Source organism: Syngnathus scovelli, chromosome 13 (genome assembly GCF_024217435.2).
Source record: "Syngnathus scovelli strain Florida chromosome 13, RoL_Ssco_1.2, whole genome shotgun sequence".
Lineage (NCBI taxonomy): Eukaryota > Metazoa > Chordata > Actinopteri > Syngnathiformes > Syngnathidae > Syngnathus > Syngnathus scovelli.
In genome coordinates, this window is record NC_090859.1 from 11,435,827 (window position 1) to 11,462,255 (window position 26,429).

Sequence of the window (26,429 nt, forward strand, 5' to 3'; positions counted from 1 at the left end):
AATAACCAACGACATTAAACATTTATATCATCCAAAGGGAAAGAGCAAAGACATCCCCCCCCCCCCCCCCTCGTGGATTCACAACTGCATCACAGCCACGGATCGAACGGCTGAAAGGACGTGTGCCGGGAGAAAACCCCCAGCAGTGGACCGGACCCCCTCCCCTCGCCCCCCCAGTCAAACGAGAGAGGCAGAAGCAAATGAGAGGGATAAATCTATTGATTTGGAAATCAACATGCTGCATTACACACTGATGCCCCCGGGGTATCTGGGAGGTGGGGGCGGAGGGGGGCTAATAGGTGGGGGGGGGGCTTTGTTACAGTGAAAGCATTTTTGAAAAGCACAGATTTTATATGACCTTTTGGAAGATGCTATATGTTCAACTGTCCAAACTCAACAGGTTTGAAACTTATGTTTAAAATGGGATAACTAGCTCCGCCCCTTACAGCCCAAATTTGCATTTTTGATTTTGTTGTTATTCGAATGTCGACCTGCACGGGCAATTTGACTTCTGGTTAATGACACTTGTTACATGATTGCATAAAAGATGAATCTAAAATATGAAACTATATTTCGATCTATTTATATCTATGAATCACAGCTCTGTAACCTAAGCCAGTGTTGAAAGTTTATTGATTCTCATTGTCGATGATGGCGGTGGTCGTTTAGCTACATCTTGTTGTAACGGGAGACGACAAACTCTTCACACTCATTAACCTCCAACACGGAGCAGCAGGCAAAATATTTCTATTTTTCCATCAATATTTCATCACCGGCTCAGGCCAAACAATGCCAAAGGGGGGGCTTTTCTGACCGTAATGGCCCCATCTGTCTATAGATCTAAAGGACAGGAGCTGGCAATGGCTGTCCTTTGACACCAGAAAATAGGCTTTGACATCAATGGAAAACACACACACACACAAACACACACAGAGGGTCCGTGGATTTTAGAGAGAGCCTGCAAGGCAAAGTGTATCCTGCCATGTTTCCTCACAGATGGTCTCTTGATGTTCTCGCGAAAAAGATCAAGTTTCCAGAGCGACGGCTCTGCTCTCCTAGGCGCCGTTTTGTACGCACACAATGAACAAATTATGACATTATGCGTAGAGGCTGCACTCATTTATTCATAAGTGACGCACCTTCTGTCTATCAGCTTGTATTATATCATATTATATATTATATTATATTGTACGTATTATATTATATTTTATTAATTATATAAATTATTTTATTAATTATATAAATTATATTATATTATATATATTATATATTAATATTATATTTTATTATATTATGTTATATTATTTAGATTATATTATCTAGTGGTTGATAGTGGAACTACACTCAATTAACCGAGCGTTAGATCAACATTAAGTTGTTTACTGGGCAAAAAAATAGAACTGCAATTTAATTTGAAACATTCTATTTAACATCTCCATAAAAATTTGGACACCAACTGTTAAGATCTTTTCACATTAAAAGACGTTGTATTATTAGAACATTTTATTTTATAAATGATTATTATCCTGTGAAGGATAACTACTGTCAATAATTCAAACACACACGACTGATCAAATCACATTGACGACAATTTATCTTCCTGAATCACTTTGAATGACCTCATCACAAATCCGCTCGCTTGAGCCACAAACCTCCCGGGAGTGGTCCATTACCACTTACTAGTTAAGCATTAGGGTGAAATGTGCAGTGTTTTTGATGCCTTAACTAACAGTAATTAAAAATAAAAACACACACACATATAATAGTGGAGCAAAATGGCTGAAAGGACCTGAGCCGCACCTGGAGGGCTGAAACGGGGGTCCCGGCGGCTCCCAGGTAGGAACCCAGACGTCATAATGGACCCTAAGCTAATGCGGGATTTTGGACTTAGGTTACAGCAGAAAAAGAAAAAACGCCAGGGCGGCCATGTTGGCCTGTAATTGTTGGTAATTAACCCCGTCGGTGGTCATTGTCACTGCCTCATTGTGCGTCAGAGTAAAGGTCAGCGAAGCTTTTTTTCCGCAGACAGCTCCACCAAGAGCATGCATTGAATGAGGACAAAAGACAGGAGAACTATGTTGAGTTCAAACTTCTAACGACGAGGAGAATATCTTGAAAGATTTTTCTTTCTGGATTTGACAAGTAGATCACTCCAAACTCTAAAGTGGGCTAACAGTGGTGCTAAGGAAGAATGAAGTATTTACTTCCTGGTTACTTCCTGTTTCCTTCCAAATATGGGCATGCATGTTTTTTTTTCCGTGATATCACACGAACCTCGATTCCAAGTGCTCTCCTGACTTTTTCAAATGTCCCTTTCACCTTCGTTCCATTGAGGTCAGGTGAACAACGAGCTCCTTTGTACTTTGGCTTTGTGCGCCTTGACAGGGACTTGAAGGTTAGTCAACCCCGACTCCCGAAGAGACTCGGAACAGCACGGAACTCCATTAGACCCGCCTCCGCCAACTTTTCATGTCGTGCTATTGTTACACATGTCTATTCCCTCCTGAGTGGGTAATGATGGGTAATTGCTCCCGGGTCAAGGATGATTAATTCCCTTGGTCAGGCGTCAATGCAGGTAAGACGGAGAAGACGGAATATGAGAAGCGCCCGACGAATGAATGGGCGAGGATCTCAGCATGCATCTTTAGCAGACTAATCAAGACAGATCAGGACTTTCAAAAACACTTTTAGTGGATTGCTAACATTTCTAAGACTTGCTGAAGTCAGATTGATAGCTGTCCCCGACCGCTTCGCCCTCCCGCCCGCCTTCAGCTTGACTGACTAATCTGAATATGGGGGCCATTTCAGACACTGATTATCTTGCAACCTGTGCACGCGTGACAGTAAATGCTGGGGCCGGCCGGTAATTGACCAGGCAAAGACTGAGACGCCTGCCGTGTAATTGAGCAGGAGCTGGGAGGAGGTGGACGGGTGGGTGGGGGGAGGGAGGAGGAGGTGCCCGCCGCAGCACTCAAAGGTCCGAGGAGCCGTCATTGCCCATTAGACCCGGCGGGGAGTCCCTAGACCCAACGGGAGGTCCCCTTATGGCCGTGTACTCTGACGCTGACACCTTTCAGCGATACATCGGCTAAACTGGAACGCCCCACATTAAGAGAATTTTGCTGAACTTAAGCCTACTTTTAACTGATGGAGAAAGAAACTGGAAGTACTGCAAATTTTTCCCATAGGGTGGAGGATAATCACATGTAATAATCACTGATATAGATTTTTATTCATTATTATCCACATTGGAAGGAATGATCACAAGATAGTAGTGTGGTCTTAAAATCTCAAAGATTTCAAGTATTGGTACTTCAAGTTGTCGTGTAGCTCCTTCGTCGGCTCAATTCTTGTTGCTGGAGAGACCCTGCAGACGTTGATGCTCCCTGAGCCTGTGGGGGAAAAAGATTTCTTAGAAATTGCATACAAAGGGGTCTTGTAAAACCATCAACAGAAACTAGAACATTTTTAGTCCATCAATTTTACCTGACGGCGTTGATCCTGATGAATCCAGAGGCGTCGCAAGGTTCGTAGTCTCCCTGCACATCCATGCTAGAAAGCCCAGATACAACAGCACACAATTAAATGTTTTGTAAACACACCAGACGTGGGGCCTCATTAAACGCTGAGATAACTGGATCATTGATAAGGCCTTGGGAGGGAATAATGGGGCTATTGATTCCTCCACCCGGTGCTACGTTGAAGTATTTGAGAGTCGGTATTGGACGAGAACAAAAAAAGAGATGCTCGGTTTGATAAAAATAATACCATCATATCAAGTCGAACAGGGGGTTCTCAAACTGGGGTTCCCGGATCACTCCGGGGACCGCGACGATATAGCCATAGATTAGAGATGATCGAAAACTAATTGAAATTGATAATTATTTTTGATAGATTAATCATTTCGAGACTTAAAATTACAAGAATGTCCCCAAACCCAGAAAGTTTGATCTAAAGGGATTCTCGGGTTCATTCGCACACCTCGAAAAAGATTCTAAATCAATCCCTCGCCGTGTTTCGCCATCCATCCTAAGTGCACGGCGCACAAAAGCGTTCGGCGGCGGCGGCGGCCGGTAATCACGGCAGTTTTCTACCTGCCGTGCTTAATACACTGCCTGGCCCGAGTCCTCTCGCGGCCGGCCGTTTTTTTTCGCCCGGCGCTTATTCTTTGCGAGCACTTAGCCAAAGAGGAAATTGGCGACAAATGATAGGATAAACACGATAAAAAAAGAAAGTCTGACAACTAAATCATCAACTCTCAATACAAGGCTCCCTGCTTGGCACCTGAGCGCCATTATGAATGAGTGGCTTTGGAGAATATGGCAGCTAGCATAGTATGTGTGTGTGTGTGTGTGTGTGATGCTGGCAGAAACCCTGCCGTCTAATTGAGAGGCGAGCGAGCAGACAAGCGAGGAGGGTGACATTTCCCTCTCAGATGGGTGCAGTGACGGGCTGCGTTACCACTGCGCTAATGATGCCGTTTACGGGTGCCCACGGAGAGACAGCGAGATGCCGGCGGGGGGTCTGTGTGTGTGTGTGTGTTGCCGCTGTGACAAATGTGTGCGACTGCTCCTACAAGGTATACGATTCTTGAGCAGGCAAGAGACAGTATATACTTTTTTTTACGTGTTGGGTACATACTAGGGCCTAATCAATATTAAATTCTGGAAAAAAAATAAATAAATGGAAAAACATTTGACTGTTTTACAATTATTTATGATTTGTTATTTATCTTAACAGAGAAAAGTTGCCCAATTTTTGTGTTAAAAAAAATAATAAAATCTGCCAATTTTTACCAATTTTAAAAGCGCTAATTTCAACAGATTCCATCCGTCGAGTCCGATTCAAAATAAATTGGAGTGAATTGTTCCTCATGAATTAATTAGCTGCCCCTTAAACTAAAGCAGGCAATGAATCAGAGCATTTTACTGGATTCCTTTGTCATTTGTTTGGGGACATTTGCACTGAGCCCTTTTGTGAGGAACTTCAGGGCCCATCTGTCAGGAGGGCCTGAGGACTTTGCCACGGTGAAACACAACACCTCAGTCGCGCAACAAGCTAGCGACCTTTGCGCTAACAACCGAGCTCATTCCAGTTTTAAAAAATATCTGGAAATTTAAATCAAAAGTAATGCAGGAGAAGAAGAAATGTATGTAACATTCTCTATTTTAAGCACTTTGTCTCCACCTTGTGGTTTCGATACCAATTATGATCAATTATTCGTCGATTATATACCGCAACTCACGCAGCCGGACCGATTGCGCAATTTAAAAGCCACCTCACAGATGGAGCAACTAACAAGAGTTCTCCCCCCCCCTCCCCCGCTTTTGACTCCTTTTCTCTTGTACCGAAAAAAATAAAAACGTTGTGAGAAACTCGACGGCTGTTCACTGGAGGCATGGCTCCTCCTGACCTGCTTAACAAGCATGACGCTTTTGCTACTTTCCTCTAAAAAGGCCCGCTCGACATCAGCTCTCTCTTCTGTGGATGAAAACACTATTAGCCGGTACAAGTGTGTGTGTGGGGGGGGACAGAGAAGCATATGGAGTTTTTTTTTTTTTTACTTTGGTCAGTGCTGAGCCTGCCCACAGGGCATCGGGGGTCAACCGCCTGAACAAACCCACTGTTAGCACGGCTGCGAGGTCATCGGGGGGGGGGTCGGGATCGGGGGGGCTTCCAGAAACTGAGCTTGACGCTACTCTGATGTCTTTGTATATACAGAGCTGCCACATGTTCATCTTTGCTTACCTGACCAGCTCCTCGTTGTACAGGGACTTGGGTGACTCTCGTCCCAGAATGTAAACCTGGCCCTTGAAGACGGACAGCTGCACTTTGCCTTCAATGTTCTCCTGGGACTTGGCTATGCACTGGCGCACAAAGTCACATTCTGGACTGTACCAGAAGCCTGAGAAACAAAAAACACGTTTTAGTGGACTGGTTGGAGTCGACCAGTGGATTAGTGTGTGTTGAAGTTTGGACCTCCCCCTTAGTGTTTCCCAGACAGATGGAGGAGAGGCTCGTGTCCGCATTTGTTCGTGGAGGACCCGCACGGCTTGGCGGGGGTCCTCCTCTGATCAGCACCTGACCTCCACCTCATCGTCTGTCATGTTCTCCCTTTGAATCTCTTTGATTGTCATCTAAATATATTCGTTGGTCATTAGCATTCTTAAGCGTGTTTGAAAATCGAATGCAAGTCAGCATTTTGCACTTGTTTTGATTCTTCTAATCCATCTCTCAATTGAATTGTCCAGTCTCTAATGGTGCTGATCCGATTAAGTGGATGAAGGTACCAAAGAGACTTGGGACTGAGCAGAAGGGAAGATTAGGACACCTGAGCTACACGCTAAACACACAAGTCAAGCTCGACGGACAGATCGAGAGACACAGCTGGGTGAATATTATGTCATATTTGATTGACTTACCGTTGTAGACCAGCTCGGAGAACTTGATCCCGAGTCCCTGCTTGATTCTGCGGACCTCCTTGTCCATGGTGAACGTCTCAATGTCGAGATGGGCCTTTAACAGGATGGTACCTCCGGGGGTTTCATAGATCCCTGACAAATAAATATAAACATAATTCATTTTTAAAAATTAAAATAAATTAATTTAAAAAATCTATATATATATGATCTATTTATTTATTCAATGTTTTGTGTCATAATATTAAATTTTTTTAAAAAATAATTTCCATCATGCATCACAGATTTGGATCGACCACATATTGAAGAAAGTATCAGATTAGCTTTTTTCGTGAGCCCCAAAAATAGAATACATGAATATTAGTCTTGTGACAGACAGCTCCTTGCTAAATATGGGAGTGTGTGTCCATGCAGGCTAAATGACAGGGTAGGAGGCCCCTGCCAACCAGCAGAGCGTGGACCAGGGCTCTGCCTATACCCTGCAATTTACCCCCTCTGGTCGGGGAGGGGCTGAAAAAAATGAGGTAGCTGACAGCAGAAATGAAGCTGTCACTCAAATGTCAGCTCAATCAAAAAAAAAAAAAGAAAAAAAAAGTGTGTGTGTGTGGGGGGGGCAGAATGTGGTTACAGGCCGAACACCACCGCTATGCTATTTAATCTCCCGGTCTGGTCTATACGAGTGCAAATCCTCCAGCGCCGTTCCTGACCTGAAAACAGAGAAGCACTTACTGCGGCGCTGGCGGCCAGAAAAGCGGGCTTAGCCCCGTCGCTAATTGTCCAAAGCCTCAAACGGCCGCCACCTGAGCTTGAAGGGCTCGTGGGCCTTTTGCTGATCCGATGGGAGCGCGTAGGGACATTTCCGTTGGCCGGCCTCCATCAGATAAATAAGTTAAAACTGCCTCCAAGTAAACTTGGCTTAAAAACGGCTTAACGGGAGAGAAGCAACAATAGGAAGCTTTTTGGAAGTTGAGTTAAGGCTTAAGGAGAAAACACCTCCAGTGCTTTTCCAGGTTTTTAATCTCGTGAAGTGACGAGAGGTATGCAAAAGTTGAAGGCTAAACGGTTTGAGCCGTGAAATTCAATACAGCACGATTTGAACACAAATGGTGCAGCAACACATATAAACAGTCAGTACTAGTGGTGTCCGTTTGTTTTTAATTTATTGTTGTACAGTATTTTTCTATTTTTTTTTTAAACTTTTAAATTTCAAGCCAATATCCCATCCAGTCATATTTTTAATGTCGGAGATCTGGACTTGCTTTCATTTTCAGGAGAGCGGGACATGCCAATCTTGTCTAATAGTCTCCTAACAGTGATTTCCGACAATCTCCGCCTGTGCACAGAAAGGTCAAAGGTCCGACAGCGCTGTGACAGGATTGCCGATTGTTTTGTAGCTACATTCTTTGATAAATATGACCTGACAAAAAATAAAATAAAAAAAATAGTATGAATGCACTCAGTGGGGGTTACTCAAGCGATGTGACACATTGGCCTCCACCTCTTCCTTACTCTTCCTTTTTGCTTTCTTTTGTACCGACGACGGAAAAGAAAAGTGGGCTTCCCACTTTCCCCGTTTCTACCTGCCAACGTTGTGTCACGGCGGTGAAAAGGTGTGTGTGTGTGTGTGTGTGTGTGTGAGCACGCAAGCTTTGGCCCACTTATTTGTGATGTTTGTCACAAGCAGAGCTGAAGTGACAACAGAGTGCACAAGTGACGGACAGATGTTTTGAGCCCTGCTGTGTGCTCCAAACGCAGTCAAATGTTTGTTTTTCTCCCGTGGATATTTCCGCACACACACAAACATACACACGGACATGAATGAATGGAAGTCTATAATTCCAAACACTTGCAGGAGACGCATTTCGCTTTGACCGACTCGAAGCGCTCATGTAAAATAACTGCAAATTGCGTAAAAGCTCCCGACGTGGAAAGGAAGGTTTGAAGAGAAGGTTTAAAATATCGAGATGCGTTTCGGGGAACATGAAAGCGTAATTGTTTTCACCTCGGGACTTCATGCCGATGAAACGGTTTTCCACGATGTCAATGCGACCCACTCCGTGCTTTCCGCTAAGAGAGTCAAACAGCATTGACATTTCATTCAACAAATAAAAATACTAAAAATAAAAATATAGTATATAAAAAAAAAATCTGTAATATCTGAAGAAATTAAAGGAAAATTTGGAAGCAATTTTATGTTATTTTAAATTGCAAAGAAACATTAAGCACACTTTAAAATTAAATAAAATGTAAAAAAAATATACTATATTAAAAGAATATTTAAAAAAATACTTACCCAATCTCATTCAGAAATAAAAAGATATCCAAAGGGGTGTCTTTTGATATTCCTTGCGTCACACTGACCACCTTGACAGGAACACCTGAAAAAATTGAAAATTTGATCAATTATGACCCATCAAATATATAATTACAGCACGCATGTTTTTCTTTCAACAAATTGAGCTCCATTTTTCCAGAAACCTTTTCCAACCATCCTTTTTATTCAATGCAAGAAAATAACAGCGAGACTAAAGTGGAACTGCAATTTGCATGAATAAGCGTGCCGTCACCAGCGTGCATTAAAAGTCACTCACAACCTTTTCATTTGCTTTTTTTTTTTATATAATAAGTCAATAAATTCAGACTTCGTAAACCAAAACTCAAAGTAATCTAAATCACATTCCCCACCACGAGCTATCCTTGAAATCTTTCTGCTACACACTCAACCTGAAAAATGAATTGTTAGGCATGACACATAAACTCAAATAAATATCTAGTGACAAGTATTCATTACAAGTCATTGATATCAATAATGGTCAAGTAAAAGGCGTCACAAAAGGGGGCGACGAGAAAGAATGGCTAATAAATTCAAAGGCTCGACCAATGTGAAAGCTGTGAAATTGTGGGCTGGCCTTAAACTAATTCAATTAAACACACAGCTTTGTTATTGGCGCTCTCTTTAGCGCTGACACTGACAGAGTGTGTGTGTGTGTGTGTGTGTGTGACCAACTTACCAAGCGTCCTATCAGATACACACATTGATAGTTTATTTTGTTGACCGGGGAGACACCCACGTTGGCATCCATCACTGTCACCCCGCTGCTTAATGATGCTCTTTAATGACAGACGTGGGCTAATTGTTGACGGGGGGGGGGGAGGACATCCCCAAAAAAAAAAAAAAGATAAAACCCGAATGTTAACCCAAAAAAAAAAAAAAATCTTCTTTGATTTGGATGCAACAGCTTTGGGAAAAATCCTGACACGTGAAGGACTTGACAAATTTTTTTGGACAAGGGCTTTGTTGACGGGCCCATTGGCGGATCGCGGGAATCTCGCGGCTCCCATGGAAGCAAAAGTGGAGAAGAGGGTTATTATCAACTCCCCCACCCCTCCCCTCCCTTATAGCTAATAATTAGATTAAAAGTTCAAATAAATTAAGTGACCGAACGTGGGAGTGGAGGGGCCGAGCCTTTTTCCTGCATTTTGCGCACTCTCTCCATCATTCTACCGCTCACATCATTCACCCAAACGGCTCGCTCTCATTCTTCCCGTGCTCCTTTTCTTCACTTTTTTTTTCTCGCCGCCTAACAGTGCAAACAATGGGTGCGCAGACACAGTTGTAGGAAAAATTACTGCTTTACATTTTTCCTCTCTGTCTCTCTTTCCTCTGCTATTTCTTTGGCGTGAAAGGAGGGAGGGATGGAGAAAAAAAAAATGAGAGGGGAAAATACAGGGGGGGAATGGAAAAGGTTTTTGTTGTTAAATATTCTTTTTTAATCAGTGAGAAAACTTTGGTGAGAAAAAGCAAGGATGAAAAAGGCGGAGGGTGGGGTGGGGGGGGAGTGAAAACATTCTTGTGCTGGATCTTAGAGGGAGGAGCAGGCTCGGTCGGGGCCTTTGTGTGGACAACTAAAACAGCTTTTGTCACAGGGCGCTCAATAAAAGCCAAAGAGAATATGTGTGAAAACGGTGCACAGGGTTGAGAAAAAAAAAAAAAAAAACAAAAAAAACAAAAAAAAAAAAAAAACAGGCACGACTTAAACACGGCTCAAGTCCGACCATCAGGTGTGCTCGATCCAATTTCTACTGTGAGTGACATTTTGCTGATGCAAACTTTATGAATGTCTCGTTGGAAAAAGTGATATTCCCCCGCAATAAGAAGAGCTAGTGTACCCCCCCCTCCCCCCTCCTCATGGATGCTCATCATCCTCTAAGGCGATGAAGAGACATCTGTGCTATTTGCCCCCCGGGCTGGATGTTTCTTGCCATTTTCTCTTTGCGCAAACACTTTCCACTATTCCAGCCCAACATATCTAATGAGGATCTCCCCCGGGGCCCCCTCGGAGACTTCCGGCTTGTGTGTGTGTCGTGTGTGTGTGTGTGCCCTACGGCCAAGCACGGCAGGTTCGCATATTAAATCTGGGTGGTCAGCGGTGATAAAGTGGCAAAAAGGGGGTCAGTGTTGGAGCGGCAGCCCCGCGGCGACAGTGGCCCATGTTAAGTAACAAGAGAAGCCGACAGTGTGGACGTCAACATTCGAGATAAACGACTTTTGAAAAAGGGGGCTCGGGAAATAAATGACTTGTGTGGTCCTGTCGTCATTTTTTATGTAGTTATGCAAGTGTGTCGAAAAAAACATGATAAAAGGACAAAAGTAGTGCTTGAAATAGACGCAAACCGTTTTTGAACTGCAGCTCCAGTACATCAGGGGAGGAGGGAGAGTCTTCTGGGTTCTTAGTCATTTGATAGAGGTCAGTCGGAGCGTGGTTCTGAAAAAGAAGATCAAAAAAAAAAAAAGGGAGTTACACTTTTGCTCCCACTGATGAACAACCTTCAGAGACCTCATCACAGAAGAAGACTTGTGTGAAATTGACACATGGCTAGCAGGAGAAAAGAGATGATGAGGCGTGAAAAGTAGTTACTTGAAAATGTCGGGAATGGGCGGAGAAAAAAAAAAGAATCAATATTTCATTTTTTTTTATTGTGTGTGTGGCCCTGCAGCAGAGGCAACTCTATCAATCCATCTTCATCATAACGCTTGTCCTTATCTTCTCGCTCAAATACTAACATTTATTTTTAGATGAATTTACATCAACTACGTAATTAAAAAAAAAAAAAAATTCAGATTGAGAAAGGCAAAATTTTGTGCCCCATTGCACCAAGCAAGGTCCATAAGACACGCTTGGTTGCATTTGTTGAGGACGACCAAGAACATTTTTAAAGAGATCATCTTCTTGTTTTCGCCTAAATCTTTTTCTCCCTCCGTTGACACCGCTTTCATCTTCCGTCGTCAATTTTCTGCCTGACAAAGCCTTCCTATTATTTCACATCGCCGCGACAAAAAGTTGTCCCCGGCTGTCAGACGTTTGCGTCCTGGAGTCGCCTCGCGCTCGGTCGGGAGTAGGACGGTGTCCTCGGAGCGGCGGCAAATTGTAGGGGTGCTATGCAAAATAACTACTGAGTGCATTTAAATGGAAAGCTTTACCAGACACCGAATCATCACACAATAACTAATCGGCGTTCGTCACTGAGGTGAAAACGAGGAGCCGCAAACGCTTTTAACTAAACACCCAAATTGACGGCGACCGTGTCACCTCTTTGGAATTTTATGCCTCACTGGCCTAAAAGAGTGAGGAATCTAAAAAGCCTTTTGATGGCTGAATTTTATTTACAGGGGAAGTGTTTAAAAAAAAAAAAAAGACATTTGATAGACTCAGTTGATGCTTAATTCCAAAAAAGCTTAGTAAGTTTTCTAGGGGGCGCTACTGAGGCTATTTTAAGCTCCAAAATACATACCTGAAACTTACAAAAAGTTGAGTTTTCAGGCTTCCGAAAAGATTATTCATTCCTAGAAGGACTTGAGAGCCCTAAATATTCAAATGTGAGCATATCACAAGAAAATGGGAGCGCACCACTTAACTGGATACAAAGAAAAACGGGAAAAGTGAGGGAATAGCTCAGTTTGAAGATCAATGCATTTCAATTGAAACCCCCTGCAGGTGGACTTGTCCCAAAGCCGTGGCCCTGGGAGGGAGGGGGAGGAGGTGGGGAAAGGTAGAGGGAGGAGGGGGGGGGGGGGGTCGGGTATTGGTGGCAAATGGTGCGTGAAGCACACCATCATGTCGCACAGAGCAACTCCTTTGGCAGTCTCGGCTTCGGCCATATTGTTGTGCTAAACGCGGCCCATAGAGCTGACGCATGAACTTAAAGCAAGTAAATTTCTATCTTTCCACATATTATTTGCCTCATTGATTTTCAATCGAAGCCAACGGGGCCTAAAGAAGCAGCGGTGGCAGGGAGATGGGAGGGAGGAGGGAAGGGGGGGGTTCACCAAAGGGAGAGTCGAGAGGGCCGAAAACATCCTTGGTGCAATGGCTCGGAAATGACGCTTAAATGACTGTGTTTCGGGACTCTCTTTAAAATGCAAACGTGGAAAACTGAGATGAAAAATATCCTCGTCATGTGCAGGGGAGATGTTTGATTTTTGCTGCTCGCTTTCAAAAAGACTTTGGGACTTTGCGGTATGCTCACTTATGGCAAGGAGGAAAAAAAAAAATAACAATAAATTTAAAAAAATAAATAAAATTAAATCACATATACAATTAATCCCCCCCCAAAAAATTCCCACGGCATGCCTGATGATGCCACACTAAAGTGTTTGGTAATCAGGTCTAAGTATTACTAGTCCCGCCCGAAGGGACGTGAGCGCACGGACCCCGAAAGCTGACCTCTTTGCTTCAAAGCACACATTCACGCGCACACTTACTCCGACAAGCTCCCACTTCCTTCCCCTACGGGCGCTCTTGTCTCTCCATCCATCTTTCCAACTAGCCATGCGACCAAAAAACACGGTTCGCCACTTCCTCGAGCCACCCGGCGTCGTTCCGCCTCTTTACTTCTGGTCAACGTGAGCGGCGGTCCATCCGCTTCACCGTCACAAAGAACAAAGCGGGTCGAGGGGGGGGGGCTCACTGATCGAGGCTATAATTAAGAGTGAGCTGATGTTTTAATGACTCGGGACGAGTGTCAGGCTGCCTGAGGGTGGCACCCCTCCAATCACGAGCTGACATCCAACAGCGATAATGAAATTGGATTTTTTCCTTTTTTTTAACGAGCCATTTAAAAAGAACATTCTGGAAAGTGGTCGACAAGCTGCTCGCATGTCTTGACACAAGTTAACGCTACAGAATGGGGGGTCAGCAGGGCCCATTGTGTTAAAATACTATCAGGAAGGATTCTGTGTTTTTAATTGCAGAGTAACCTGAACTGCGGGTTCTTATCTCCAGCAGAACATATGAGCGACCATTGGGACATTTCCTCATTTAACTGTGACAAGCAAAGGGAAGTGGAGGAGGTGGGGGTGTGCTGGGAGTAAGGGTATTTGGTGCCACAGGTGGAGGTTGAGAAGTTTGCTCCTCAGCCTTTAGGGCAGTAACCGGAGGAGAGCCGGGCTGATATCGAGATGAGATATCCTCTTGAGATGACCTTCTGGGTCAATTAGCCAATGAGAGCAGATTTTCCGGAGAGATTTGCTTTTAAAACTCACTTGAATTGGTTTTTATTTCTGCAGCCCAGATAGGGAAATTCAAAACTCCCGGAATAGCTGTTGAATTAATATAGCTGAATTAACTGAATTTATTGATTGGTACATTTGTGAACCATAAAATTAATGGAGTAAAACAAACTGGAGATAACGTTCCAGCTGTTGACCAGCATCACGGAACGGACCGCGTTCAACTTTGGAGGTTCCGCTTTCCACCATTGGCCAGGATAATGTATTCAAATCCTTTTACCGCTGCGGAGCCCGGCTCGCTAAATATTTCATTGTATATAACGCCATTAATGGAATAAACGGCCATAGACAAACTTTGAATGCAACACAATAGTGTCATCATACATTGCTATGCTCCTGCGCTTTTTTCTTCCCTCGGCATTCCTTTCAAAACATTTATCAAGCGTTGGAGTTCTCAGGAGGGGTGGGAAAGTGAAGGAGACGCAAAAGGTCTGAGTTACAGTGCAGCAGCGCAACTCCAGCCGTGCGGGACCCGTCGCCGCCTTGTGACACCCCGTCCGTCGGGAGGAGGGTGCGCGCCCGATCTGTCTGGGCGCGCCGTCTTTGTACTTTACTGTTACTGGTGACATTTTGGTGTCACGGTGTCACGGTGAAATGGCTCCCCTCCCACGTCGCAGCCCGCGGCGGCGCAAAACCGTCCAAACAATGAGCACCCGAGAGAGTTGGGGCTGGAACTCAGGGAGGCCCCAGCTGGGCGCGATGCCCCTAACCCTATCCCCTCCCCTCCCTCCCCCGGCTCCCATGAAATCGGGAATTAGTCGAAGCGTCACTGACGACAAGTCAGTGTCTGTGTGTCCCCGGCTCTTCCCAGGGCCCGGCGAGGACCCCGGGTGAGCCCAGACGCATACAGACATGGGCGACGCTGTGAGATGGGAGCTTTGCGGGTCGCCGAGGGCAACCTGTATGTACTGCCGTCACCTTTGACCGCCGGCAAAACTCACATAAAGTCTCACCAGCAAGAGTTGCTGCACATGTAATATTCCAATGGTGCTGCTTTGAGGGTCAGTCGTAAATTGTACCACTGTAAAACCACGGCGAGGGCTGGCTACCGACCACTCTGTCATGATATCCCAATCATTTTTTTGTTCTTAAAAAAATGAAAGCAGTGCTCGTGAATAGCGATAATCGGGTCTAATTTGAGCAATCTTCCTCTTTTTTTTCCTATTATCGCATCTCGAAAAGATTATCCTGGGCAATTATCCTGTGCTGCGGAGTAATAGCTAAAATTGATTCTTTCCCACCAGCAGATGTCTCTGATGGATTATTCTGTGATGTCGGGTTTTTCCAAGCCGACCTATCTTGGCCAACAATCGTAAACATTAAACTTGTTCATTATTTCCAATGGCAAATGGAAATGTTGTGTGGTCAACATCGAATTGGCCGGGCCACAAATTCCATGATTGTGTCATTGAACGGAACGATAACCAATCACAGCCCACTGAAGGAATAACTGAATTAGAAACGAGCAACAGTTAGCCAAAGCCTACAACTCCCCCTCTTTTGTCTTTGCTGGAAATCTGAATGCCTTGTAGCGCCATTTTACCGCCTGCTGGTCATACATGGTACTACATCAAACACGTTTGGGGACTCAAAATTAGTGATGCGTGTCATGGATCTTACCTTGGGATTTTCCAGGATGCCAGATTCATAACTGTTAGGAAATAAAATTAGGTATGAGTGTAATGATGAGCATATTATAAAGCAGCTAAAATTGGTCTCCTACCTTATATGCATAAGGTTGGCGTCCATGCTCCAAGGTGCCCGTGGAGTGACGGGCACAGAGATGCCCTGTTTCTAAAGTTCAACAGAAAATTATCCACAAATGACTAGCATAAATAAATCGCTGTATACTGTTATAATACCAACAAAATAATAAGATCTTTGTGGATATGTGAATTCCTGTGATTCCAAACTACTTATTTCAACTACTTGTCAACTTATTGTCATTATTATTTTGTGGTGTGTCATGAGATATTTTTTATGCACTTTGGCAGAAAAAGGTTGGGAGACAGTTCTGGAAAAAAGTTTTAAGAGACTACTGAAAGGAAGACTAGTGGTGAGAAACGCCATGAGCGCCCTCTAGTGTACAAACAGCTTCACGACAACCAGCTAGGCCATGTGACCAAATGTTAGCTTGGCATGCAGGTAAATAACTATTTTTGGTAGATCATCATACCTGTGCGTACTCCATCAGGTCCGTTCTTCCTCGGAAGCGGTTGTAGAACTCTGGAATCCTCCAGGGTGCAATAATCTGCAAAACACACAATTAGGTGAGCGTGACCTTCCCAGATCCAAGACTGCCTGCAGACATCACATGAACTGAGTCACCTTAACTCCAGGATAGAGGGCGTAGAAAGCCAGCTCAAAACGGATCTGGTCATTGCCCTGATGGAACCAAAACCAAAAAATAAATAGCTGTACTGTGGAGAATTTATCGATTTGTTTACCCATTGTGGGATAAGCTCACCTTTCCCGTGGCACCATGTGACACGTACAGGGCTCCTTCCTGCCGCGCAATCTCAATCTGACGCCTGGCAATGCAGGGTCGAGCCAACGCGGTGCCAAGAAGGTATCGGTCCTCGTAGATGGCGTTTGCCTGGACAGCGGGCATGATGAAGTCCTCCACGAACTCGGTGCGAAGGTCTTCAATGAAGACCTGCACAAGAGAAGCAGTGACGAGTCAGACTGGAGGTTATAGCTAGCTTTTTTTCACCACACTTTCTTCATTCTCAGCAGTTCTCCATTTTTTTTTAATGGACAGAAATTATTTTAACATCCTCAGCTGGCATTTTGGCAAGACATTGTGAAGTTCGCTGGCATCATCTAGTGGCAGAATACCTGAAGTTCACCCAGTTACATTTTTGCTTGCATATCAAAATATATCAATATATGTAAAAATGCAGAATTGACCAACTGATGGGGTCATAAATTGAAAACCCAACCATCAAAGAACCTTTTATTTTGGCTTTTGCATTTTGTAGAATAATTGATCTCACTTACCTTTTTGGCACCGAGGCTTTCTGCCTTTTTGCGAGCAGATTCAAAATCTTCATCTTGTCCAATATTGGCCTACACGAGAAGAATAAATTTACTACACATCAAATTTGCTATCCGAGCAAATATGGCTAAAAATATCTGAAAAGCTCCTTAATGCAGTCTTGATATTCATGTGATCCAACACAACTCAAATACTATATGATTATCATTTTGGTTGTAATGTGCTACTCAAAAGTAAATCACCAATGAGCCAACAAGAGCAACAAAAGACCATTGCTGCTTTTACATCCAGGATGAAAAGAAGAGAAATGTGCTGATGCCAAGGGCCCCCCACATGCCCAAATCCTGCAGTGGCATTATTTTGTGCATCGAGTAAACCTGTCTGAGCCCCTCAAACAAAAACGCACACAAATCAAAACCTTCCTTCAACTCTTACCAAGTAAGCAATGACATCATAACCCTGCTCCTTGAGCCACATGAGAATACACGATGTGTCCAGTCCTCCGCTGTAGGCCAAAACCACGGTACCTTTAGCCATGATAGCAACTTGTTGCTACTGCAAGCTGTGATGACAAAGGAAAGACATTAAGAAGTGAACGGAATCAATAAGTAACTTGAAAACACAGAGGAGTGAAATGTTAACAGTGTGGTCAACCATGAATTTTCCTTTTGTCTCTTTTTTTTTATTTTTATTGATTGATAGGAAAGGCCAGGATACAAAACTGGTTCTACATTGAGAAATACTAGTTAGGGCAGTTTGGGGATGTTTTCTTCCCTTCGGTTTACAAAACCAACATTTTTTTGCTAATGACCAGGGATGGGAATTGTACTAGCTAGTTTGCTCAAGAATATTCGTCCCAAATGACAAACATTTGTTAGCTCATTGCATCATCGTTGCATCATTTTCCCCAATACATTTAGTATGGCATGACAGGTTGGACTACTTTACGTATTTGCTCAGTTAATCCACTCCATTTTGTACCTGTTCAGTCATGGATAGATGTGTTGCGGAATATGGAGTCTAATACAAATATTCACATTACACACGCTACTGAAATGACAAATGCCTCTTTAGAAAATCAAGCTTTGCTTTTAAAAAATAAAATAAAAATACAGAAAACACGTGCAATGGTTTTGCTTTGAAGATAATTGCTCACCAGCAAAAATCAATTAATCAGCATTTGTTTTTTTGAAAGGTTTGTAGTGACGACGCCAGTTACGAAAAGCAGCCGTCTGGTAATCGACAAAATACCAACGAATCAAATGCGATTCCAATACATGCAATCGATACTTAGGAGAAAATGACCTGTTGGACTCACTTGATAAAATGGAAGCGAATCTAAGAAGATTGTGATATCAGCCTGTTGAATGGATGCAAGGTGGTGGACAAGTGGCGTAGGCGCTCCATCACTGCTCTTATTGGATTTCCCTCGGTGACGTCACACGCTTCGGAGGCGTCACACGTTAAATTGAACAATTTTATAAAATGCTCTGGCTTTTTTTGTTTTTATTTCTTAAATGGATTAATAAAATATTCTCTTTGTTAGGTGTTCAATAAAAAAACATTTTTATTAAAAAATAACAGCGTTCTCAAGTGAAAGGGCCGCCATATTTGTTGACTCATACCCGCCACTCACTTTTAAAGGGCCAGTTCATATTTCTATCATGCCAATTGTTTGGCTTATATTCCTACATTTCAAAACATTCATTTATAAATTAAACATGTGAGATTTAAACCATTATTTGGCAACAGAGGTTGTGCAAAAAGTACTTAACACTGAATGGAATAGTATATAAAATGGCTTGTGAAAATGTTACTAGCAGAGTAAATTACGTGTGAGCAATTGCTTTTGTGGTTCGATTTATTTTCATTACATATCTGTCAATACATGTGGAGTCATTTGATTTGAAGAGTTTCTCTTAAAATACAGTCACTCTAATTAATTTCATTTTTTTTATTTTCTGCCATAAACATCCAAATTTGAAAGAAAACAAAAAAATACAATATAAATTTCTCAAAACCAAAACATTTTATTCTCCTTGAACTAAGGCAAAAAAAAAAAAACACTAAGAACAGAGAAATAAGACGTCGGCTGAGTCCTCTTTGCGTTTCTAGATCGCAGAATATGGCATTTGACAAAACATGGATAGAGCCTCCCACCCGAGACCCCCACACCCTCCGCCCATACATCATACACAGTTCACTAGACATACGGAAGGAAGCAAGCCGCCCAATGACAAGCCCTGGCTCTAACAACCGCAATGTGATTTTCAAATCGAGCATGGCAATCCACCACTTTGAACAAAATGTACACCCCAAACCCACGCACGCCCACCCCCGAGCCCAGAGTAGACAGACATGGCTTGTCAGTCAGTTGCTTGGCTTGACTGGAAGTAGGGATGTGATCAGCATTAATGCCTGCAACCCCAACACTGCATTTTTCTCTCCTTTGCCAAGTATGAAGGTGCATCACGCAACCAGGAGTTCCCAAAATTCAATTTTTAACGGGCCCCTGATTGTCAAGAGTATAATTACTTTTTATGGGTCATCAAGCAGGCACACATTTTGATTCGCTTCTATGTTCTTTTTCATTAATTTACAAAAAAAACATTTTTGCAACATTGGGATGCTGAGAGGAAACAAATTTCAGGTCAAGCAAAATTGGGAAATCCCAAGCCACGATAACGCCAATAAAACAGGTGTATGTTCGACCATTCACAGGAAAAATAATTTTAACTTGAAATATACGGGCCTATTACGCCTTCTTATCCATGGGAATTGTATACTAGCTTAGAACGAAAAGTTCGAATGAGAGCCATGACATAAAACATAAAAAATGTTTATCAGTATCTAAGGTTTTGGCCAAAACAATTGAAAACAGTTTACAAGTGTAACCAGGTGAGCCAACAGAAAGAGCGAGAGGTATCTGGGGGATGTGGGGGTGTCTTTGAGTCCCGGTGGGTGGTGCGCCACATTTTCCCTCCCTCGCCCTACCACTCTTTCTTTTTCTCGTCCATGGACACGCCACCGGGCCCGAGGGCCACCACCAGGAGCAGGCCCCCGATGACGGAGGTGGTCTGGAAGAAGTCATACTTGAGGAAGTCATGCATGGGCTTGTAGGTGGGGATGGTCCAGAAGGCGTTGAAGTAGACGTTCATCGCCAGCAGCCACAAGACGAGCGTCAGCGCCGCCAGCTTGGTCTTGAAACCGATGGCCACCAGGATGATGAGGGCGATGCCCACCAGGTTTTGGAGGATCTGCAGAAGGAGTGGGGCGCAGAGGACAATTTACCGAGGATCGATCCATGGACAAGACAAATACAGTAACCCAACAAATATTTGCTGTTCGCTTTTTATGCATTTACCTATTCTGATTTCGGTTAGCTAGTTTGTTTTTGTTTGATGTGTTCCATGATGCAATCAAATGGAACCAATCAAATAGTAACTTGGAACACACTGGCAGCCACCTAATTCCTAGTATGCAGTATTTACCAGTCGTGAGTACTCACAGATAAGAAGCTGGTGTCATAATGGACCAGAGACATGAACATGAGAACCAGCAGTATGCGGCCGCCCAGTTGCATGTACTGTTTGGGCGAGCTCTCGCCCATGGAGGGCACGCCGGCGAACATGCTCTTCCCTTCTGAACGGCACTCGGCCAGCAGCAGGAGGAGACCACCGCCCAACGCCAGGTTTCTTAAAGGAGAACAGATAAATAAATAAAACCTCCCCACAACATCCAGAATTTTTTTCAAGGCTTACCTCATCAAAAATTTAATATCCCATAAAATGCTGTAGGCGATCGTCTGGTGGGCAATAAAAAAAAAACAATTCTAATTAATGACTTTGTTACACATTCAAAACTTGATTGTATTCTTCACCTGTAGCGCAATGATGCCAAATAATACAAAGCAGGCTTGCTGTACAAAATTTCTACTGAGGATGAGGATACAGCCACCTGTTACGAAACAAAGCAAAGCGTTAAATCGACCGAATCGACATCAGCTCCAAAAAAAAAAAATCCTATCCATCCACCTTCGTGAGATGAGGCGTAAAGTAATACGGAAATCATTAAACGCACTCACCGAGCTGTGCTAATAGATTAATGAGCACGAAGAGCGATGCCAAGAAGTAGCCGCAGTTCCACGTGGTCTCGATGTAGTCCCGTTGGTCATGCCACTGGAACCACATGCGGATTCCGTCCTCCAGGAAGGTGCTAATGAGACATAGACGCGCCAAGTGAGGCAGGTACTGTTTAGTCACCCGCAGGAACTGTGAAAACAGGAAAAACACAAGAGGATGAGCTGCAATTAGTAAAACACGCAGCAGAGTTTTCTTGTCAGCTATCGTCATCACTAGGAAACGAGTTGTTCCTGTTTTGGGCCAATCAAAATTGGAGAATTTACACCTTAAATTTGGTTAACAGTAATTCTCGACAATGAGGGTGGGGAATTTACCCAAGTATTTGAACTGGTCCCAAAAAAAAAAGCTTTAAAGCAACAGTTGCAAAACAAATACAACATTTAACACATCCGTTTTGTTGTTGCAGCAGAATTTATCATAAAAACAAGAGTACATTAAAAAGACAACTGTTTTTTCTTTAAATATTATTTTTGTTATATAAATGATTTGTCCCAATTTAATTCTCTAAATTTCATCTTAAAAAAAATATTTCAAAATTGACTAATCACATTCTTCATAAACATGTCGGCACATTATAAAATGAAAAGGGGGTTTTAAATCAAAGTATTATCAATTCGGGGAAAATCTGATTTTGCAGTTTCAATTTCACTCAGCAGCAGCATGACCGTAATAACTCACTACTCCAGTACAGTGACGTAACAGTATAGCCCCGCCCACATCTAGACCCACGTCAGCACAGCCAGCACCTGTCAGCCAATCAGATTGCAACAAGTCCCTTCTTGACTGCAGCGTGAGGCATGAATGGACAAAATGGGAGCCAATACAACTATGTTCCACCAAATAGTCCCTGTTGGGTATTTCCTTCTCTAAATTACTCTTAAGAGTCAAACTTTACAATAGAACAATAAATACAATTGTACAATATAAGCAGAGTTAAGTCATCCTTCACTTTATCTCTGAACCTAAGAAACGAAAAAGGATGATGACCTCATAAACACATCCCAACTTGAGAGACGTTTTACCGTATAAAATCTAACTCGGGGTGGTTATATAAGCTTAATAACCCTACGGCGAAGCAGTAATGCCAGTGGAACAACTGTTAGCTGTAACTTCCTAAAATAGGTCATAGCGTGGTATTATTGTTATATGCATAAAGAGTTAAGATTTGTACCTTTTCAGACAGGCTATCAGCCGGCGGATCGACTGACAGTACCGGTTGTATCATGGCTGTACGACAAACGACAACTTCTTTCCCGAATGATGTGCAAGTAGTAGATAAAGAAGGGGACGAGAGGATTGTCACTTAACTGGTTTGTCATGCTAATTAACTCGACAAAAAGGAGGCGAGACGTTCCCCTAATAACATGTCAGCGCGTAGGTTAGATAAAGGACGTCATTTATTGTTGTTTACCCGAGTGAAAAGAAAACGGAGCGTGCATCAGGAGCTAGCTCGCGTGTGCTAATAACTTGCCTGGTCTGCCACGTCTTCGGCCGTGCTCATGAGATCCTCTTGCCCCATGTTTGTCGAGCAAACGGGTGCTTAACAGCAAATAAAAAGGCTTTATCCGACAGGCTTTACAGGATTTTTCTATGCTTGCTTGAGACTCCCCTATATGTTGACGTTATTTGTTTAAAAAAAAAAAAGATGTGCCTGCAGCCGACTACTGCTCTTTGCAGTGTTGAGGAAAGGCCGCCTCCGCCCCACAATGCACCGCGATTTGAGGAAACAGGAGCGAGCGCTCTGGTCCTCCTCCCCACTCAGCCTTCGCGCTTCTGCAACCGTGTTGTGCCACGTAGGCGCACGCAGCCTCTCCGAGAGTCGGACGCTGTGATTTGTTTATGAACTCGCTTGAACAAGCATGCAGAAGTGACAAAAATAATCATGCGGAAATACAGAAAAAAAAGTGTGAATTGAGGCATGAATACTTCCATACTATTTTTGAGAGAGTCTAAAAGGGTGGACAATTGGTTTTAAAAAGTGCATACATCGGAAAACTGGTCCTTGCAATAAAGTTAACATTAGATAAACACGTTAAAAACTTGTTTTAAACAAATTTAACGACTTTTTGTGTGTTTCTTTCCTTCTTCAAACTAATAAAAACATGGTCACCATGAGAGATTTCTTGTCGGAAAAATAAAAATTTTGTAGTTTCAGCAAAAACAAAATCACTTTTGGAGCTAAAAAAAAATAAAGCGCCGTTTTTCTGGTAATTCCAATTTGAAAACATTTTAAACCCTTTTAATTTATCTAGACCAAAAACGCAGATGTAGTGTTACACCAAGTCAGCAGAGGGCGATAACAGCAACTTTGCGTGTGCATCGTCTACAAAGTGGTGAGGAAGAAGAGTCGATGCTTCGCATGTAAACAGAAGGCAGAATGGCCGCCTCGATCGAGAGTTTGCTAGAAGAAATTTCCAATATCGAAGAGCCGATCGAAGAGCTCCAATGTCTTAAAACTGCACTTTTATCCATAACCGTGAATGACTTAAGGGACTTTGTTAGCGGGCATCGCTTCGAAGTGATCTTCTCTTTGTTAAACTCAAATGATAGGTTTGTATGATTCTTTTTCTACCCGGTCATTGTTTTGATCACCCATTTTACTCTATCGGTTTACTGACAATCATTTATTGTGATTATTCATGAAATATTATTCAAGATTTACGTGCTGTTTTTGATGTTTTCGGTTCTATGATGTCATCATAAGACAAGAAGATAAGCATGGAAATGTTTTTGTGCAGCTTAAAATAAAATGGGTTTGGTTACGATAGTATGCTACCACTATTGTAATTTTATGTATCATACATGGCGTGTTGTCATCAAAAAATTACAAATGACAAGTTCTGCATTGACAGGGAACAGGTTGAACTATGCGTAGACATCCTCGAACGCATCTTAATGGCCTGCAGCCCCCTGCAGGTGGTCCAAAACTACAAAGCTGAGCTGCAGGCAGGTCTGACGCACCCAAACGACACCGTCAAGATACTAACTTTGACTCAGGTAACCAGATTTGGGTGTTTTTCATTAAATTGTACCTGACTAACTATAGTCTTCTGGTATTTTTTTGGGTCAGGTGGGTCGGATGGCGGACCACCCGGATGCCGCGGTGCAAATCCTCAACAGCCAAGATATTATTGTAACTGTGATCCGCTCCATTGCAGCAGACAACATGACGGTGGCCAAGCAGGCAAGCAGACACTTTTCCTCCAATATAATACTTTGATTCTTTCTAACACAAAAAAATCTACCTCAGGCCATCCAGTCCTTGACCAAGCTCGCTCGCACCGAAACCAGCACGAGTAAAATAATTAGCGGCGACTTGTTGAACGTTCTGACGGAGGTGATGACCGTAAGCGACATCATCCGATATCGTGTCTATGAGGTATGTGCGGAAAGCGATTTACTTAAATTCTGGTGTTGTTCATATTTTCAGAATTCCCCATTGAACTGATGAGCTATTTTTAGAATAGGCCCATAGGCTACTAACGTGTCTATTCATTATTGTAATTAATAATAATGGGATAACAATTGTACATTTTAAAGATTTTCTCTTTTGGTCGCAGCTGGTCGTGACTATTGTGTCAGAAGCCCAATCTCACGAGGGTTACTTTCCCTGTGCTAGGATAATTAATAAGCTCATCGAAGAATTGACAGGAGACGATATTTTGATCAGGTAAAAAAAAATGCAAACTGGAAAAAAAATGATTATTTATATGTCCTGAAATGTCTTGCGGGTTGCAAAATGAAGGTTGACATTACTTTTCAGGGCGGCGGCCATTGAGATGATAACCTTGATGGTTCAAACTGAGCGTGGGCAAAAGTACTTAATGGGCCAGTTGGTCTTCAACAAGATCGCCAAGATGATGATCGACGCAAACACGGATCCTTTGTCCTCTTTATATCTCCCCGGTAACAAAATACTCACAGTAGAATTCTTCATGTTGGCTGTGAAGACCGCATGGATGATTTGTGGACACTCTTTGCAGGTTTTGTGAAGTTTTTTGGCACCTTGTCCTTCGTGCAAGGTCCGCAGCGGGTGTGCGAAGACTACCCGATTTTCCGGGACAAAGTGTTTGAGATGGCCTTGGACGCGGATCCCACGATGATCGGCGTAGCTATGGATACGTTGGGACTGCTGGGCTCGACTGTGGAAGGGAAGCAAGTACTTCAGAAAACAGGTGGGATTGCCAAAATGTATTACGTTTTAGAGAATTGGAAACTCACACTACCTACAGCATGGGCAAAAAAATTTTTTCCGTGATGTCAGGTGAAAAATTCAAGTCGGTGATAGTAAGGATGAGCCAGCTTGCGAGTGCCGGTGCTACTGAGCTCCGCGTGCGCTGCTTGGATGCCATTTCGCATCTCCTAACTCTGCAGGTATGTTGGTGTCCTCCAAGGAAGTTTGACATGGGGAAAAAAGTAGACCTTGATGCCACCCACCCCCCCCTTTCACCCCCAGCCCGAGCAACAGACTGACGACCTGCTGGCGCTGACCGAGTCCTGGTTCCTCCTTTTGTCCAAACAGCCCATTGACATGATTCGTGACATCAGCACTCAGCCTTTTCCAGAGCTCCATTGTGCCGCCTTGCGGGTCTTCACTGTAAGCACCTTCCATCGGCAGCTACAGCAAATAGGGACTGAGCTGCGTCAATAAGAAGATGAAAAAAATTATTACAAACACATTGTTTACCTGTAGCTTTTTGTCCAACAGGCCATTGCTGCTCAACCGTGGGGTCAAAGGTTGATGGTGAGGACGCCCGGTTTCATGGAGTTCATCCTGGATCGTTCCATCAGTAAAAGCAAGGAGGCCAAAGACGCCAAGTTTGAACTGGTGGGCTCGCTCTTGGGTTCTTCAAACGTAGCTGAGACACTGGGCAGCCAGAATTACATCTCCCTCAAGACCTACCTGAGGGAAGGACCTTACTATGTGTCGGCAGTGGCCGCAGTCGACACGGAAGGAGCCGAATGATGTCTACCGGCTGAGACGGTGTTTACACATGTTTGGAAGGTTCTAATAAACCCATTTTCTTGGTATGAATAAGTAACACTGCAGGGCACAGTGTTATAAATGCTTCACATTCTATTCTCATTAACATTTATTTAAATCCGTCAAATTGGTATTTTGTTCTCACCAATATCAGGATCATCATCAACCTGAAAAAAAATCCACATCTGTCAGGCCTTAAAAGTTTAAACCCTGATGCAAGTTTTGCTAAAATTTTCATTGATTTGAATAAAAAATTTCATAAATGCATTTGTTTTCAAAATTTCTCATCTTGTATTACATTAACGTTTGACACTGG

The 26,429-nt window shown here is 43.2% G+C and overlaps 3 protein-coding genes across 5 annotated transcripts; 1 reads left to right on the top strand and 2 right to left on the bottom strand.

The window, feature by feature from the left end:
• Nucleotides 1-3,213: 3,213 nt before the first annotated feature.
• ass1 (argininosuccinate synthase 1) lies at nucleotides 3,214-18,449 on the bottom strand. 2 transcript variants are annotated; one of them, XM_049737122.1, is made up of 15 exons: nucleotides 18,306-18,449; nucleotides 17,423-17,549; nucleotides 16,990-17,058; nucleotides 16,457-16,645; nucleotides 16,318-16,374; nucleotides 16,166-16,240; nucleotides 15,713-15,783; nucleotides 15,610-15,640; nucleotides 11,095-11,185; nucleotides 8,713-8,797; nucleotides 8,422-8,486; nucleotides 6,423-6,554; nucleotides 5,749-5,905; nucleotides 3,487-3,552; nucleotides 3,214-3,392 (listed from the first exon to the last, which is right to left on the bottom strand). In XM_049737122.1, exons 2-15 carry the CDS (start codon nucleotides 17,522-17,524, stop codon nucleotides 3,344-3,346), a joined length of 1,239 nt encoding a protein of 412 aa, XP_049593079.1. In that variant the 5' UTR covers nucleotides 17,525-17,549; nucleotides 18,306-18,449; the 3' UTR covers nucleotides 3,214-3,343. The 2 variants fall into 2 exon arrangements, with proteins under 2 accessions (XP_049593079.1, XP_068508793.1); XM_068652692.1 differs by having other exon boundaries at nucleotides 18,293-18,314.
• A 477-nt stretch (nucleotides 18,450-18,926) lies between these two features.
• Nucleotides 18,927-22,913, bottom strand: LOC125979181 (surfeit locus protein 4). 2 transcript variants are annotated; one of them, XM_049737124.2, is made up of 6 exons: nucleotides 22,601-22,913; nucleotides 21,072-21,258; nucleotides 20,868-20,944; nucleotides 20,749-20,792; nucleotides 20,496-20,682; nucleotides 18,927-20,244 (listed from the first exon to the last, which is right to left on the bottom strand). In XM_049737124.2, the coding sequence occupies exons 1-6, from the start codon at nucleotides 22,646-22,648 to the stop codon at nucleotides 19,978-19,980; spliced, it is 810 nt and encodes a 269-aa protein (XP_049593081.1). In that variant the 5' UTR covers nucleotides 22,649-22,913; the 3' UTR covers nucleotides 18,927-19,977. The 2 variants fall into 2 exon arrangements, with proteins under 2 accessions (XP_049593081.1, XP_049593080.1); XM_049737123.1 differs by lacking the exon at nucleotides 22,601-22,913 and adding an exon at nucleotides 22,301-22,457.
• Nucleotides 22,914-23,466: 553 nt separating this feature from the next.
• Nucleotides 23,467-26,380, top strand: psmd5 (proteasome 26S subunit, non-ATPase 5). The gene is made up of 10 exons (XM_049737121.2): nucleotides 23,467-23,679; nucleotides 23,982-24,126; nucleotides 24,200-24,313; nucleotides 24,380-24,508; nucleotides 24,690-24,799; nucleotides 24,893-25,035; nucleotides 25,113-25,304; nucleotides 25,394-25,503; nucleotides 25,586-25,726; nucleotides 25,838-26,380. The coding sequence occupies exons 1-10, from the start codon at nucleotides 23,507-23,509 to the stop codon at nucleotides 26,093-26,095; spliced, it is 1,515 nt and encodes a 504-aa protein (XP_049593078.1). The 5' UTR covers nucleotides 23,467-23,506; the 3' UTR covers nucleotides 26,096-26,380.
• Nucleotides 26,381-26,429: the final 49 nt, after the last annotated feature.

What these genes read in the sequence shown, in the direction of transcription:
- LOC125979181 (XM_049737123.1), bottom strand. Translation starts at nt 22,354, where the DNA reads ATGATACAACCGGTACTGTCAGTCGATCCGCCGGCTGATAGCCTGTCT. An exon ending in CTGATAGCCTGTCTGAAAAG is followed by an intron (nt 21,259 to 22,300) that starts GTACAAATCTTA and finishes CTGTTTTCACAG; the next exon opens with TTCCTGCGGGTGACTAAACA. An exon ending in ATGACACCAGCTTCTTATCT is followed by an intron (nt 20,245 to 20,495) that starts GTGAGTACTCAC and finishes CTCCTTCTGCAG; the next exon opens with ATCCTCCAAAACCTGGTGGG.
- ass1 (XM_049737122.1), bottom strand. Translation starts at nt 17,524, where the DNA reads ATGGCTAAAGGTACCGTGGTTTTGGCCTACAGCGGAGGACTGGACACA. An exon ending in CATCGGCATGAAGTCCCGAG is followed by an intron (nt 6,555 to 8,421) that starts GTGAAAACAATT and finishes TTTATTTGTCAG; the next exon opens with GGATCTATGAAACCCCCGGA. An exon ending in TACAACGAGGAGCTGGTCAG is followed by an intron (nt 3,553 to 5,748) that starts GTAAGCAAAGAT and finishes TGGGCTTTCTAG; the next exon opens with CATGGATGTGCAGGGAGACT.
- psmd5 (XM_049737121.2), top strand. Translation starts at nt 23,507, where the DNA reads ATGGCCGCCTCGATCGAGAGTTTGCTAGAAGAAATTTCCAATATCGAA. An exon ending in GTCCTCTTTATATCTCCCCG is followed by an intron (nt 25,036 to 25,112) that starts GTAACAAAATAC and finishes CACTCTTTGCAG; the next exon opens with GTTTTGTGAAGTTTTTTGGC. An exon ending in CCGCCTTGCGGGTCTTCACT is followed by an intron (nt 25,727 to 25,837) that starts GTAAGCACCTTC and finishes TTTGTCCAACAG; the next exon opens with GCCATTGCTGCTCAACCGTG.